The 15,844-nt window shown below is 40.5% G+C and overlaps 1 protein-coding gene across 4 annotated transcripts in view; it reads right to left on the reverse strand.

Annotated features, from left to right (window-relative positions):
- Nucleotides 1-15,844, reverse strand: part of LOC132771809 (cystathionine beta-synthase-like protein) — a 58,664-nt gene that overhangs the window by 16,399 nt on the left and 26,421 nt on the right. For all 4 annotated transcript variants that reach the window (XM_060770259.2, XM_060770260.2, XM_060770262.2 and 1 more), the window contains exons 2-9: nucleotides 12,749-12,984; nucleotides 11,964-12,070; nucleotides 10,624-10,758; nucleotides 9,869-9,948; nucleotides 9,394-9,528; nucleotides 7,789-7,858; nucleotides 3,863-3,954; nucleotides 1,638-1,763 (exon numbers count right to left, since the gene is read on the reverse strand). In XM_060770259.2, coding sequence (XP_060626242.2) covers nucleotides 1,638-1,763; nucleotides 3,863-3,954; nucleotides 7,789-7,858; nucleotides 9,394-9,528; nucleotides 9,869-9,948; nucleotides 10,624-10,758; nucleotides 11,964-12,070; nucleotides 12,749-12,978 — 975 coding nt within the window. In that variant the 5' untranslated portion in view covers nucleotides 12,979-12,984. The remainder of the gene's footprint in view (nucleotides 1-1,637; nucleotides 1,764-3,862; nucleotides 3,955-7,788; nucleotides 7,859-9,393; nucleotides 9,529-9,868; nucleotides 9,949-10,623; nucleotides 10,759-11,963; nucleotides 12,071-12,748; nucleotides 12,985-15,844) is intronic.

The following is a 15,844-nucleotide window of genomic DNA, read 5'->3' on the forward strand; positions in this document are numbered from 1 at the left end:
GTTTCCTGTAAGTTAACCATAGAGTCATGCTGGAGGACCTAGAGATTCCTGTTCTCTCAGACAGAAAAATGTACAGTTTTCCCATTTTCATAGGGGCCCTGTGCCCAAGCCCCAGTGAATGTAGAAGGGCCACTGTACACTGAAGCTATGGCAGAGCACTATGGAGGAATGTTCTGCTCAGATTTGTTTCTATTTTTGGAATACTGAGCACCTAGTTTGAGGCAGAAGTAAGAAAACATTACCCAACCTTTGCTATCTAAGCCTTAACCCCTTTTTTGAAGCAAGAACACTCCATTCTGTAGCAGACAGGTAGATTATGACTACAAATTCCACCCACCACTGATTTCTCTGCCCCTGTTATGAATACTGGTTCCACCTGCAGGCAGGCACTCTGCCTTCTGCTACTACACCAATGGACATGAGCGGCCGCTGTTGTCCAACCATTAGACAGAGTGCAAATGAGGTGGACATGATTGAAACTGAGCATCAGAACAGTTTGTATGCATTACACCACACACTTGCAAATATGAGAAAATCATTTTCTTAGTAAAATAATTGCTTTGTTTCCAAAAGGGCCAGTCAGTTAAGAACATCTAGGAATCTGAATAAAATATGTAGGTCAACACTGTCAGATAGAAATTAGATTTAGCTCAATCAGTGCACCAGTTGGAGACCCCAGTGGTGCAATGGGTTAAACCCTTGTGCCGGCAGAACTGCTGACCGACATCTTGGCAGTTCGAATCCGGGAAGAGGGTGAGCTCCTGTCTCAGCTCTAGCTTCCCATGAAGGGACATGAGAGAAGCCTACCACAAAGATGGTAAAACATCAAACATCCGGGCATCCCGTGGCAACATCCTTGCAGATGGCCAATTCTTTCACACAAGAAGCGACTTGCAGTTTCTCAAGTTGCTCCTGACACAAAAAAAAGGGGGCCAGTTCTGCAAAAATGTCTGTCACAAACTTAAGAATAACCAGAAGAGATTCAGCAGTTGTCAGAATTTGTCACAAAATTAAAGATCTATCTCTTCTGGCAGGATTTGAAACTATGAATTTTTAAATTGGCAGTTTATTGCGATGAATGATTTTAATGTGTTTCAATCTTATGTCTTTTAATATATGTGTCTTTAATAATGTTATAACATTTATTCTTGTATCCTGCCACCATCTCCCCGAAGGGACCTGGGGTGGCTTACACACAGCACAAGCTGCCTAAAAACAGAACATAAAATAAATACAATACAAAATGCAATAAGCAAAACACATATACCTATAAAATATCAACTAAGACTTAATAAAACTGCACTCATGTTTTTATTGATGTATGTTAACAATGTTGTACCCTGCTTCAATCTTTGAGGAGAGGTGGTTAAGAAATAATTATAATAATATAACAATAAAAACAACAACAGCTTGACTATTGCTACTTTTGCGGACACCCCCATGAGGTGTGCATAAGAATGACGGGGGAAAATGCAAGGTGCACAAATAGGTAGAAAAAATATACCTTGGAAAAAATAGTTTCATGACCCACAACTCCCAGAATCCTTTGCCAGCAAAGTCATTGCTCCTGCTGGTTGGGAAATTCTGGGAGCTGCAATTTAACAAGCAGTGTCAATGAGATCTAGTGGTTGACTTACTGATCTGTCCAGAACTGTAGGTATAAAATCATATCCAATCCCTTCGACTTCATAACTAGTTTTGTCTGTTGCATTCAGTTCTTCAGGTTCTGCAAGGATGGAGCCTTCAGGATCAACACCTATAACCTGCAAAACAGTTGAAGCAGCAGTTTAGTTTTCCAAATACATCTATTAAAACTGCAGTGTTCAATTCACAACACCATGATGAAGCAATGGCAGAAATGTTTCCTCATGCATTTACACTGTGGAAAAATGTCCAAGTTTAAAACTGTGGATGCTTTTAAAGACCGTGGAAAAACCCCACTGCTCCTAAATTCATTTCATTTGGCTTAGTAGAAGGCTGGAGGTCAAGGCATTTCTCTGGATCACATTCAGATGCTGGATCTCATTACAGAACATATCTGTGATCAATATTTTAAAAAGCGGCCACCCCACTCCCAAGAGATGCAAGGAACAATATTACATTACATGTCTCTTGACAAACATCTCCCTGTCATCATGTTGTAAGTGATAGGGATCAGTACATTTCTAAAAACATATTTTTAAAACTAGCTTGCTAGCTATGGCATTTCTGGACAGAGATAACTTAATCACAATTGTCTATGCAATGGTCATTTCATGAATATTGTTGCTGTGTGCCTTCAAGTCATCACAGTGATCGAAAGGTGAATCTATCAAGGGATTTTCTTGCTAAGTTGTGTTCAGAGGGATTTTGCCGTTGTCTTCTTCTGAGGCTGAAAAAAAATGACTTTCCCAAAGTGTATGTCCACAGGAAAGAGGGGAATCAGTCTTCTCCATTGTGCAATTTCCTCTCAGTATTTTAAAACCCCAAAGAAGTTGTGAAGAGAAAAAATGTAGCTTTTTCACACAACCCTCTCATGTTTCCTGAACAGAAAAATCATTCATTGTGGTTTAAGAGACTATTCCAGAATACCCCTTAACCTCTGAGGATACCCTGCAACAGATGTGATTGAAACGTCAGGAGAGACTGCTTCTGGAACATGGCCATACAGCCCAGAAAACTCACAGCAACCCATATTCCAGAATAGTTGGGTCTTGCTCCCTGATTTTGCCTTCTCAGAAGTGAGGCCGAGAACAAGATCTCAGCATGTACGTTTTTTTTTTTCTGGGAAAGACATTCCACGAGGAACACCATTCAGCAGCTGGAGGGGATAAGGGCAAAATAATAGAAGTTTCAATACTGAATAGAAGTGTGCAATAGCACACAAGAGAGTCTCACATCAAGAACACAATAAGCGTAATGATCTATTTTGTGCGTCAACACTGGTGTAAGCATTTCCCTTTGTGTGTGATTAATGAATCGCACATCCATGTAGCAGTTTCTTAGAGGCATGTTCAATCATTCATATGGATAAATATGGACAGTGAATGTAGTAGTCATGAAGGAGATGACTGGCTGCAGTTCCTCTCCTCAAGGCAGCACTGCCTTTGTCACAATCATGATAATAAATGTACATCCCCTCTGTTGCCACATAAACCTTATTCAGTCATTATATAAGTGTACTGTAACAACACACAAGGGGAATGTACTGTAGTAACACAGAGGACGGTTAGCCTTATGCCCTCTGTCTTGGGTTTTGTCCCTGTCCGGCACATGGAAAATGGCCATCTGAAGTAGTGTCCCATCTATTTTTCCCCCCGTGTCAGGAGCGACTAGAGAAACTGCAAGTTGCTCCTGGTGTGAGATAATTGGCCATCTGTAAGGATGTTGCCCAGGGGACGGCCAAATGTTTTGATGTTTGACCATCCTTGTGGGAGACTTCTCATGTCCCCGCATGGGGAGCTGGAGGTGACAGAGGAAGCTCATCCGCACTCTCCCCAGATTCGACCTGTCGGTCTTCAGTTCTGCCAGCACAAAGATTTAACCCATTGTGCCACCAGAGGCTCCTTCTGCCATCTATGAAGGCTACCTATGCAAACTGGAACTGTGATGGAGCCATGTTGGATACAAGGAATGGAGCCAGCACTCTTTTCTCCTGGTGTGTTCATACAGCACTTCCACCATGATTGAATAATGATCTAGACACATTCTATTGACCCCTTGTAAATGTGGGACTCTTTATATGGGAAAGGTGGTCCTATGAGCAAGAGTTTGTGGTAGAACTTAATCTGAAATAAGGAGCATGTTACAGTCAAAAACAATGTTCTGAGGTTTACAGTGATAAGTGTAAACAGTGACTAAGATACCCCAGTTTGACACTCACTTTGCATCCTGGGCATTTCTCCTTTAGTTTTCGGGCAATGCCAGTGATGGTGCCCCCTGTGCCAGCTCCAGCCACAACCATGTCTATATTACCTATTGAACAGGCAGAAAGAGTTGAAGTGGGTTACAAGAAGTGTAAATGAAAATAGTTCTTTAATTTATGAGAAAGCAGGGCATGAAGGCAGCAAGTAAAGGTAAGGGTTTAGGTTTCCCCTTGACATTACATCTAGTCGAGTCCAACTCTGGGAGGTGGTGCTCGTTTCCATTTCTAAGCCAAAGAGCCAGCGCTGTCCATAGACACCTTCTAGGTCATGTGGCTGGCATGACTGCATGGGGTGCCATTGCCTTCCAGCAGGAGTGGTACCTATTGATCTACTTGTATTTGCATTTTTTCAAACTGCTAGGTTGGCAGAAGCTGGGGCTAACAGCGGGAGCTCACCCTGCTCCCCAAATTTGAACCACCAACTTTCTGCCAGCAAATTCAGCAGTTCAGCAGTTTAACCTGCTGCGCCACTGGGGGCAGCATCAGAAGTTATTTCATTAATAAGAAAGCACTAAATTAATGATAAAGACTATTTGCTGTGGTTTTATTTAAGACCAATTAAAGAAGAATGAGCATAAGGAAATAAATTATGATACAAACTTTCATGCCAGTAGTTTAAGCCTTTGTCACCAGTTCCTCTCCATGTGATAAGATTCAGTCTCTCATTATGAAGAATAACCTACATATGCATTTATCTTTTTTATTACATGCTATAAAACATGCCCCTATAAAATTTTATGAGGATCATAAGATTCCATATACATACTAATTTAAGCATAAGAAATTTCTAATGCCTGCACATCTCTCAAGGCATTTTACCTCACTTATGGCAACTGCATCCATTAGATAAGGTTTTAGTACCTTTTACAATGGCACACAAAACTCAATATTAGCATTACGTTCCATTTCCGCGACAGGAGAAGCTTTTAATCGCAAAAATTCTCAATACTTCACTACTATTCAAGGCAAAAGAGCTTGAATGGCCCCCTCTTGCTTTTTATTCAAGGCCTTCAGGCTGAAATGCATTATTCGAATTACAACATCATGCAAATTATTTCTCAGATAATACTCCTAGCAATTTAAATGTGCATTTTAGATGCTGGTCACTATCTTTTCCCAAGAACTGATATAAGGGTTATTTATTTAGCATGGCATTTATAGAAGATATGCTCAACGCAGCATTGACTTCCTATAGGCAATAGGTAGCTCAGTGTGACTAGAACTAGGAGTATGTAGCCCTTAGGTCTAATTTTTTTGTAATGGATTTCCTTAAGTCTAGAACTTGCTATGTGAGAGCACCCTCTGCTGGAGGCAAAGCAGCAAGCCTAAACACAGCAGGTTAATTAGTGAGCTCATTACTTCCTCAAGACATTAAATGAAGCCCAAATTAGTTAAACATTACAACGAATGTCTCTGACCTGCTGCTCTTAAAATACTTAAAGGAGAGAGATGTGTGACATTATAACTTTCCAAGACCCCCCTTTTCTTGGGTTGTTCTTTATATGAAACTACTGAACGAGATGTCATCATATCACATACCTTCCCTATGCAAACATGGCAAGAGGAATATGGGAAAATATACACTTTGCATTCCTTGTAATGTGTAACTAATGTGTAACATGTGTTTCCTCCTCATTTGGCCTTGGGATTATAGCCAAATAGTTTAAAAACAGAGCTGGGTTGTCATTCTGTGACTTCAAAAGTGCTAATGCCAGTGAATAGGCTTATGCAATTTGGCTGGAAGGCGATCCAGTTTTGGCAACTGAATTTCACAGGGCACCCAGATTTGTTTTTTGGGAGACCTCCCGAAAATCAGCTAATGGAAATATCTGTATTTGGCTATGCATTGAAAGATATGGAAGATCCGGCCAATTGGTGGCAATGAGCAACTTACAAAACTCCCCCTTCTGTTCCTGGGGTCCTTTCCTTTCAAGGGAGTTTGGGTTTGAACAACAGGGTTAAAGAAGCAACCTTCCTGGGACCCCTTTTCTTTCTTGCCTTCAAGAGTCTGGGTTTAAGCAACAGGTTTAAGGAACCACCCGTCCTGGGGCCCTTTTTTTCCCTTCCTTTCAAGGAAGTCTGGGTTTGAGCAAGAGGGTTAAAGAAGCACTGCGAAAGACATATCACGGTGTTCTTCTATTCAGATTGGTCCAACAGAGAGGGCTCACAGGGAAAGGAGGAACAGTGATCAGCTGCCATGTGGTCCTGTAAGGGACGATAAACATGACATCTGGGCCCTTACTGTTATGGCCATCTGGCCAAGCCGAACTGGCCGAAGGGAACCAACAACTCCGAATCTGTGCACAAGCCTACCAGTGAGTATATTTACTAAAAATATCTAGCATGCCCTGTTTTGAGACTCTGGGGGTAATAGTAAAACAATAACTATAATGCTACTTATGTATATATGATTAGAGAAAGGAACTTTTTAGAAGTCCTTCCTCAGTTACAAAGTTGCCTCGGTACATAAACTCCAACATCTCAATTTTCAGGTTTTCATATTACGACTGTTATTTGAAAGCACCTCCAGAATACTTCCACAGGGTACTGTGCAAAGTAGGTATTTTCCAATTTTCTCCAATGATGTATACGTAGGGCACAGCTGACCAGTTTCAATGTATTAACTGACCTTCTGTCTATCCAGCGCCACAAAGATATGGAGAATGCAAGGAAGGCAGGAATGTTATGAAATCCCTTGTGCACTGAAGAGTTCTATGAAACATTAGGGTCTAACAAAATGGAATTACAGCTTCCCCACAGTTCTGTGCCAGACATTAAAACAAAAATGCAGATGAAAAGATTTCACAGTTCCTCTGAAACATATTCGCAGGCAGCAAAAATGTTGGAGCATGTAAGAAATTAGTTAGTATGTGCGTGTTAACTTCAAAATAAGATGCACAAAGCTGATGGGTTGGGCTATGTCTGGGGAGCTAGCTGAGCCTGGGATTTTTGGTTACTGTTACATTTTTAGGCCTGGGCTGTGCAAGTGCTTGCAGAGAGAGACAGTTTGGAGTGTGCTCTTGCTTCTTGAGCTGCTGAAGGAGTTTCTCCACATCGACAAAGTAAGACAATTTTAAATCTCTCATAAAAGGACATTATGTGAGTCTATGCAACTGATCACATAATTGTAAATATGTTGTTCTGCATTACAAAGAGTATACTACTTGTTCTTTATTGTTCACCTGCGTGGCATATTTTCTTTCTCTGGCAAGGCAGTGTGTGGGCTGATCAAACATGAACTACACATGGTTTATTTTACATCACACCACAAAAATACTTCTTGTGGGTTGTGGTCATCACTGCAATCACCATTCACACACACATGCTACCTTTACAAGCCCTATCCTTTGCCATTTTGCTTTGTGTTTGACTCTTTTTGAGAATTATCCCAAAGCAAATGTGTAGTAAAGATCACCTTTTTGATAAGACACTCTCTCTAAAAAAACCCTCAGAGGTTAGAAAAGGCATGGCACCTGAGTATTGGTCAAGACAGGCATGTGGGACAGAAGTTTTCCTTTCTTCCATCTTAGGACAGAGAGAGCAGTGGAAATTCAAGGGTGAGTGACAACTACCAAATCAAGGCAATGCCGCACCTCGAAGCCATTTGCCATTTTCCTCCCAAACATCACCACTGAATGCAATGGTGCAACACCCAAAAGTTGTGATGTAATGGCAGAATACCCACAATTTCACTTCAAAGCAGAATGGACTCCAAAGTAAAATGACCTAGCTTATAATTGTGGCTTTTGTCGCTAGCCTGCAGCTTGTAGATGGAAACGTCTGGTCCCTGTCTGCTCTCTCTGTTTAAGTTATTGTAAGGAATCCACCAATTCTGGAAGAATACTGGACGAAGAATGGAGATGATACCTGCAGGCTGGACTTACCTTCGCATTGCTGTAGGATCTCCTCTGCTGTTGTGTCATAGTGGGCCAGAGGATTACTGGCATTGCGATACTGTATTAAAAAAGGAAGGAGAATGCAAAAATAAAGAAAATTTAAGAATAACACTAATGCAGAGGCACAGATGGAGGTTCATGTTATTTACAGAATCTGGAAGTGACTTTTTTTGGTTGGTGTTGTTGATCCATAGAGGCCTCTTCTCATTACACTCTGCTCATAGTGGCAAGTATGACAGAAAGGGACTTGTCAGAATTGAGTATCAGGATTGAGTCTCCATTCATAGTTCATTAGGCCTTTTCTTTTTTCCTCAGGGATGTTTTGGAGACCCACTTGTTGCTCTTCCTTGAAGTAAAGTTAGGCATTTATTGTTTTATCGCTGATTTTGACTGTTTGTATTTTATGTATATGTCTTGCTATGGGAGCGCTCAACCCATAAAAGTAGCCTAGGAATAATTGTAAATATACATATACGTTTGACTGGTGTTCTACTTGTTTTTCCCTTCTCTAGTTTGTAGTATTTTAGCACATGTTACTGTATTTCTATTATTGCTGTTTAAATTAAAAAGCTGAACTATGTTCTCACAGGTGATTTATCAAATGTTAATTTACCAATAATAGATTCAAAGAAACTATGACAATTTCAGCATTACTCAGCTTCATAAGAAGGATGTTTCAAATTTCTTTACCTTTACTATAACACAGAGATTATTTACATGTCAATATTTACTCCTCTTTAGTTGCAACTGATCCAAGTCCTTTTAACTTGCTGAAACTTTGGCTGAACCAAAGAGTGTGATGGCTAAAACTCTCTGCTATAAGACCCAGGAAGAACATAAATTCAGCTTTAATCAGAATATTAGACTTAAACTGAATTAGAGTTGTACCTAGGAGTTTAGCTGCTTCATATACAGCATAAGGACAAGTGTGTATACCATGAAAGGTCAGAAAATTGTTATGTTATTGAAAGTACTATTTTATTTTTACTGTCAGAGAGAGAAAATGGCACTAGTGGGATGTTAAATCACATGTCTCAAACACAACATGGCTGCCTGTCTTTTGGGCACTAAATGCTTATATGTTGTTAGATGTAGGGGAGAGGGTAAATTTTTTTTGTTCCATCTAAGGAAATATAATGGTTATTGGGTTGTTGTGAGTTTTATGGGCTGTAAGGCCTTGTTCCAGAAGTATTCTCTCCTGACATTTCACTTGCATCTATGGCAGGCATCCTCAGAGGTTGTGAGGTCTACAAGCTTGAAGGCATCCTCACAACCTCTGAGGATGCCTTCCATAGATACAGGCAAGAATGCTTCTGGAACATGGCCTTACAGCCCAGAAAACTCACAACAACCCAATGATTCCAGCTATGGAAGCCGTCAATAATACAAATAATGGTTATGTTTCACCTCTTCATGAAATGATGATTCAAATGGAAGTTCAGCCAGTCAGATCACTTGGGGAAGAGACTAAACACTCAGTTTCTCATGTGCCAATAAATGTACTCCACAAAAGACTACCCCATTGGGAACTTGATGCACCCATTTTTAATACTCTCCCCCCCCCCCCCCCCCCCCCCGTGGATGATACTATACCTGATCCAGAATGTGAGAGTTGGGGATTTCATTTTTCAGTCTCCATGCCACCCCGACATGAGATTCTGGAGAGTCAAACCTCGCATTAGTTGGAGTCCTCACAATTTCAGCTCCAAGAGCACGCAAGACATCCACCTATTTTTTTAAAAAACGGGAAAACATTTTTTCCTGGTGAAATGTGTTGCAATATCTGCTCCAAGTGAGAAATGAAAACTTAAACAACAGGAATTTAAATAGTATACTTCAGAAGTAATAGTTGGCTATTTCAGTTATACTTAGCAAATTGACACCACAACAGTATTGACCTCACATGTTGGGATAATGTTAACTTAAATACTTATCCTCATTATACAAGGTACTACTTTACTGCCACAGCTAGTTAGATATATATAGCCAACAGCAATGCTGGCTTTAAAGTCCAGTCATGAAATTAAGTGTTGATCTTAAAACATCCGAAATGATAAGTGGGTCTGACCTTCTCCATGCTCATTTTTTCTGGCATCACAATTATACAGCGGTAGCCTTTCACTGCAGCTGCCAGGGCCAGTCCAATCCCTGGAACCAAGACAAATATGTCATGAAAAGAAACCATACTTGCTTCATATTTAAGAATAATTCATCCATAAGAATATAGGAAGCTGTCTTGTGCAGAATCAAGCTATTGGTTCATCTAGCTCAGCCTTGTTTACACCACCCCCTCTTCAACTCAGTGTACTCCTGATTAGTCAGAATCCCATAACCAGCTGTGATGGAAATGTAGGAGTGGCAGTCTTATACATTAAGAGGGCATCAGATGGGAAAAACTGATGGACAACAGCTTAGGAACCTCTTCCATGTGCCCTGTTTGTGTCTCCATACAATTTTTTAATTTTTAAAAGGATCTTAAAGGACCCTTCCCCCATGTATCTAGGGTCAACTTCCATTTCAATTCATGGTTTGCTTGCTTGTTTTGAAAACATCTTTTTTGGACCACACACACACACACACACACACACATATAATTTGAGTGTGCACCAGTCTGAAGTGCATCTCACTCAATTTATTCAATGGACATTTTATTATTAACCAAGAGTTAGGAACATGCTTAATCTTTTCACACCTGTCACTGTATTTTTATTTTGAAAGGGGGGAAGGGAAGAAAATACCATATCCTGTTCCTTTGCCCACCCTCCCTGTAGACACCATAATTCAGATTCTCATTACTACTGTTTCAGCCTGAGATGTCAATACCTGTATTTCCTGAAGTTGGTTCAATAATAGTATCCCCAGGTTTCAGAATACCATCCCTTTCAGCATCTTCAACCATACGAAGGCTTATTCGGTCCTTCACACTACCTCCAGCATTGAAAAACTCACATTTTGCCACTGGAAATCACAAGCAACACATTAAATTGGAATTTTCAGCTGAAATTTCAGCAAAATCAATACTCCCACCACACCAAAAAGCTGGTGATGGATGAGAATGAACACCACATTGTAGTGAAGGATTTGGTGAACATAATTAAAACTAGCCATCACCCAGTAAAAGGGACATGTGGTCTGTTTAACTGTATCCCAAGTGGACAAAAGATGATGAAATTAAAGCGGTGGTGAAGAAATTATGACCTGGGCTGTCTGCAGCTTCTCAGAGCCATTTTTGTGGCTCCTTCAGACCACAATGGGCCCAGAGTGTCCATATGGGTTCAGTTCCAAATGGGAAAAAGCATGCATGATCTTGCCCCATATTATTATATGGCTTCATGGTTTTCATAGATATGGTGTATGATGATCTGTGGACAGTGTAAATACTGAAGCCAGAGCCCACATATCTGGAGGGACTCATTGTATCATTTTTTAAATTGCTTCATGGAAGGGCAATTGTGCCATGGGTTTAGCACATCTATACTGTTTTAGGTCCAGGAAAGCCCCCTTTTTTAACAACTGAAGCTTCCAGGTTACCCCTTGTTAGGAAAAAGGCCACTCCTGGGCCTAAAACACGATTAAATTTCCCCATGCCCCCAGAGGGATTTTAATGCTTTTGGAAGCCCAAAAAGAGGGGCTGCAGCCACCCAATATTTCCCACGTAGGTCTCAATGCATTACCCTAGCTCCGAAGAGTTGCCCATCTGAACTAAAGGCTTTCATTATATCTATTCTGGATCATTACAATGCTGTGCTTCCTCTTTTAGGTAGCTTTAACACTGATGTGAGATAACATGTTTTGTCTTCTAACCTGAGTTTTTGTTTCCCAAGAATTCTTGACAAATCACTTTCCTAGAAAAGGTCCTCTTCCAACAGCCAGTAAGCCCACCTGGGGGGGGGGGGGGGGTTGTACCTTTCCTTCTCTTTTTCCATCTCTCTGATTCAGACTTGTTTTGGCCTTTTAACGAATGCCTATCAGTTCCTGTTCACTACACATAATTGGGAATATGTACAGTAACTAGGCAGATGGCTATAGATAACACAAGTAGTAAAAGTAAACACCATCAACTTCTGGATAGAACAGGATTTTCCTCGAGCATGATCTGAATGGCATGAGTGGCACTTGTGCTACAGCCCCCACCAGCTCTGTGTTTCTTCCACAATACTCACAAAGTTCACATTTAAGACCAAACTGCTTTCCAATCTTGTTGATTCGCACCAATGGAGTGTCGCCGATTTTCTTCAGGATGTTTGGCATAATATGTGGAGTCTTTGTTCTAAAGCAGAAAGACACAGAAACATGTAATAGAAATGGAAAACAGTCCTTAACCCCACAGCAATACATCAGCATCTAAAACATAGCTTTCAATAAATAAATAAATAAACAAATAAACAAACAAATAACTAAATGTGATCATCGAATTGAAAGAGGCCATAAAGACCATTCAGTCCAATCCAATGCCATGCGGGAATGATGTTTTAAGGTAAAGGTAAAGGTTTTCCCTGACATGAAGTCTGTTCATGTCCAACTCTGAGGGTTGGTGCTCATCTCCATTTCTAAGCTGAAGAGCCAGCATTGTCCATAGACACCTCCAAGATCATGCAACCTGCATGACTGCATGGAGCGCCATTACCTTCCCACCAGTACCTATTGATCTACTCACATCTGCATGTTTTCAAACTGCTAGGTTGACAGAATGATGTTTTAGATTAACATATATTGAATCCCTGGCATCAAACAAGCCCAAGATTACAATAAATACATTTACGTGGAAAGAGATTTCAAAGCAATATGTGGGTCTTACAAGAAAATGTGTTTAGGGCAGGCTTTTTACTCCATCTCATGTACAAGTTACAATGGGATATGACTGGAGCAATTCCATTCCTCAGCCTGACCCTCAGAAAAATCCAAGTACAGCTACTATGTGGTAGAGTACTACTGAACGCCCACTTACAGTGTGACATGGTGATGTGGTGATTCAGAGGGAGATTTTCCGGGCTCCCAGCTGCACTTGCTTGGGGCATCAGGCCTGATCCACTTCCTTTCCTTTTCTGTGTTGTTGCAAGGGTCTTTCTCAAGGGTGCTGCTGGACTCCTTTGCCAGACCTCCATTGGGGATGCAGCTGGCTGAGAAGTGAGGGCAAGAGAGGGCATTCATTTCAGCCTCTGCAGGAAGTGATGGCATAGTGGCCTGAAGAGGGAGAAAAGGACAATGTAGTTGTGAGTAATCATTTGCAAAAGGCATCGTTGGGCAATCCTTCAGTCACTTGTCAATAAATGCAAACTGGAACGTCAATATTATCGATCTCAAATAAAGAAGTAGAACATTTATGTGTACCTTGCGACTACTAAGTGACTCAACATCTTCAAAGCTGAGCAAACATAGTAAAAATCAAATCCTATAATTGGCAGAATACTGTACTGTAATTTACTTTTGGAAATTAAAAATCCTCCCAGCTAATGTGAAAATACAGAGTGCTTTTCTTTTGATGCTTCATTTTCATGGCACTGGGCTATATTAAACAAGGTTTTTGATATTTTGTGATATACATGGATGAATTTTAACCCAGAAGTCATTGATTTTTAATGGTTTTAAACTGTTTTATTATGAATTTTATTATGTGATTTAACCTGTTTTAAATGATAACTTTTTTTTGTCCTCGGCATCTAATGTTGCCAACCTGAGTCACCTTCGGGCTGAAAAGGGTGGGATAAAAGTGTAGTAAATAAATAAATAATAAATAAATATACAAAACTGTTTAAGGGCGCATCTACACTGCATGATTAATGCAGTTTCACACCACTTCAACTGCCATGACTCAGTGCTTTGGAATCCTGTTGTTTGGAAAGTCACTAGCACTCTTTAGCAATGAAAGATAAAGACCTTGTGAAACCACAGCTCCCAGGATTCCATAGTATTGAGCCATGCCAGTTAAGTGGTGTCAAACTGCATTAATTCTATAGTGTAGATGCACCCCATGTTTGCTTTGCTCCTCACATTTTTATTTTAAGAGTGATTTCATCTTCAATGTCCTAGGATTTAGAATAAGGAGAAAGAAGAAAAGAGCATACGACTGGAATGGAAGAATTGAATTAATGAGTCTTACAGGTTCAAGAGGAATTTGTTAGACCAGTGGTTCTCAACCTGAGAGTCCCCAGGTGTTTTGGCCTACAACTCCCAGAAATCCCAGCCAGTTTACCAGCTGTTAGGATTTCTGGGAGTTGAAGGTCAAAACACCTGGGGACCTACCGGTTGAGAACCACTGTGCTAGATAGTAAAACCCTATGAAATTTATGGGATGATTTTAAGTAGACAAGCGACTTAAACGTGCATAAGCACACCCACATATCTATATGTATTCATTCATATTCAAGGAGTGTTTCTATATGGATCCTTCCACTCTGTATCCCATTATTCTAACTGAAACAGAGAATGTTAGGAGAAGGGGAAATACATCATTTCCCCATACCTATCTGACCGCATCTCTGCCTACGAGCCCACCAGGACTTTGAGATCATCCGGGGAGGCCCTGCTCTCGATCCCGCCTGCCTCACAGGCACGCCTGGCGGGGATGAGAGACAGGGCCTTCTCGGTGGTGGCTCCTCGGCTGTGGAACACCCTTCCCGTGGACATCAGACTGGCTCCTTCCCTGGTGATATTCCGCAGGAAATTAAAGACATGGCTGTTCAAGATGGCATTCGAACAAGAAGTGCATAATTGGTAATAACAACAGGAATGGAACAACGGAAAATGATACTGGATTGTGGTTTAAATGATGAGACGACGAGAATGGCTTTTTGTATTACTGATACTGTTGATGTTTTTGATGATGATGTTTTTGGTTATTGCTAGATTGATATTTTAGATTGTGTCTTGAATTTGAACCTGTCCTTTCTATGTTGTACACCGCTGTGAGTCGCCCTCGGGCTGAGAACGGCAGTATACAAGCAAAGTAAATAAATAAATAAATAAATAAATAAATAAATAAAATCATCATTTTTCACATTTGATCGAGGGATGGAGGAGGGAGCAAACTTGTTTTCTGCTGCCTTGGAGACTAGGATGCAGAACAACGGCTTCAAACTACAAGAAAGGAGATTCCACCTGAACATTAGGAAGAATTTCCTGACTGTGAGAGCTGTATAGCAGAGGAACTCTCTACCCCGAAGTGTGGTGGAGGCTCCTTCTTTGGATGCTTTTAAACAGAGGTTGAATGGTCATCTGTCAGGAGTGCTTTGAATGCGATTTTCCTGCTTCTTGGCAGGAGGTTGGACTGGATGGCCCATGAGGTCTCTTCCAACTCTATGATTCTATGTTTTCCCTTTGCTGCTTCTTGTTTCGTTTACACAAAATCACTTTTAGTTGGAAGGCTGGGAGACATCTTACTGGATATGCAAAAACAACTTGCTTCTTGAGAATAAGGGGGAAATGCTAGCATCTTACATTTTCTAGAGCATGTAGACACTTTTGCATTTTAAAAAGGCATCACAACCACCACCAACACACCCTTTCAAAGGTTACTATGGGGAAAATTAATCTTGTTGCTTGACCAGGAACTGAAAAAACCCTCTTTAATAATTGCACTATGTAAATGATCTGTATCTTCATGACTAGAAGGAAGAATGTGAGTCTATTTGCTCTGGGGCAGTAAGTGAAAAGCAAAAAGTTACTATTGGTTTGGATTATTCAGCTTATAAGAACAATGTGAGCTTTGGCTTCTTGAATGAATGACATTTCCTCATACAAAGTGAGGCTACTCCGCACTGGAAATGTTACTGATAGAAACTCAGATATAATTCAGTGACAGCATATTAATTCTGAAAATTAAAACCTCAAAAGTGACATCTCCAGAATCTGGTTATGACTAAGCCTTAGAAGTTCTCTATGGTGTTGTGTAGAGGTCTATTCCTCAGCAATTAACTGAACCTCAAGAGCAGTAATGCTTCTAAAGTTTAACAATGGTCTCATAAGTCTTTTGTGGACAAATCATGTTAGCTACATCTCAGTGAATAAAGGCTTAACTTCGAATTAATCTGGAAGTCATATTCAC

Source organism: Anolis sagrei, chromosome 3, assembly GCF_037176765.1.
Source record: "Anolis sagrei isolate rAnoSag1 chromosome 3, rAnoSag1.mat, whole genome shotgun sequence".
NCBI classification, from domain to species: domain Eukaryota; kingdom Metazoa; phylum Chordata; class Lepidosauria; order Squamata; family Dactyloidae; genus Anolis; species Anolis sagrei.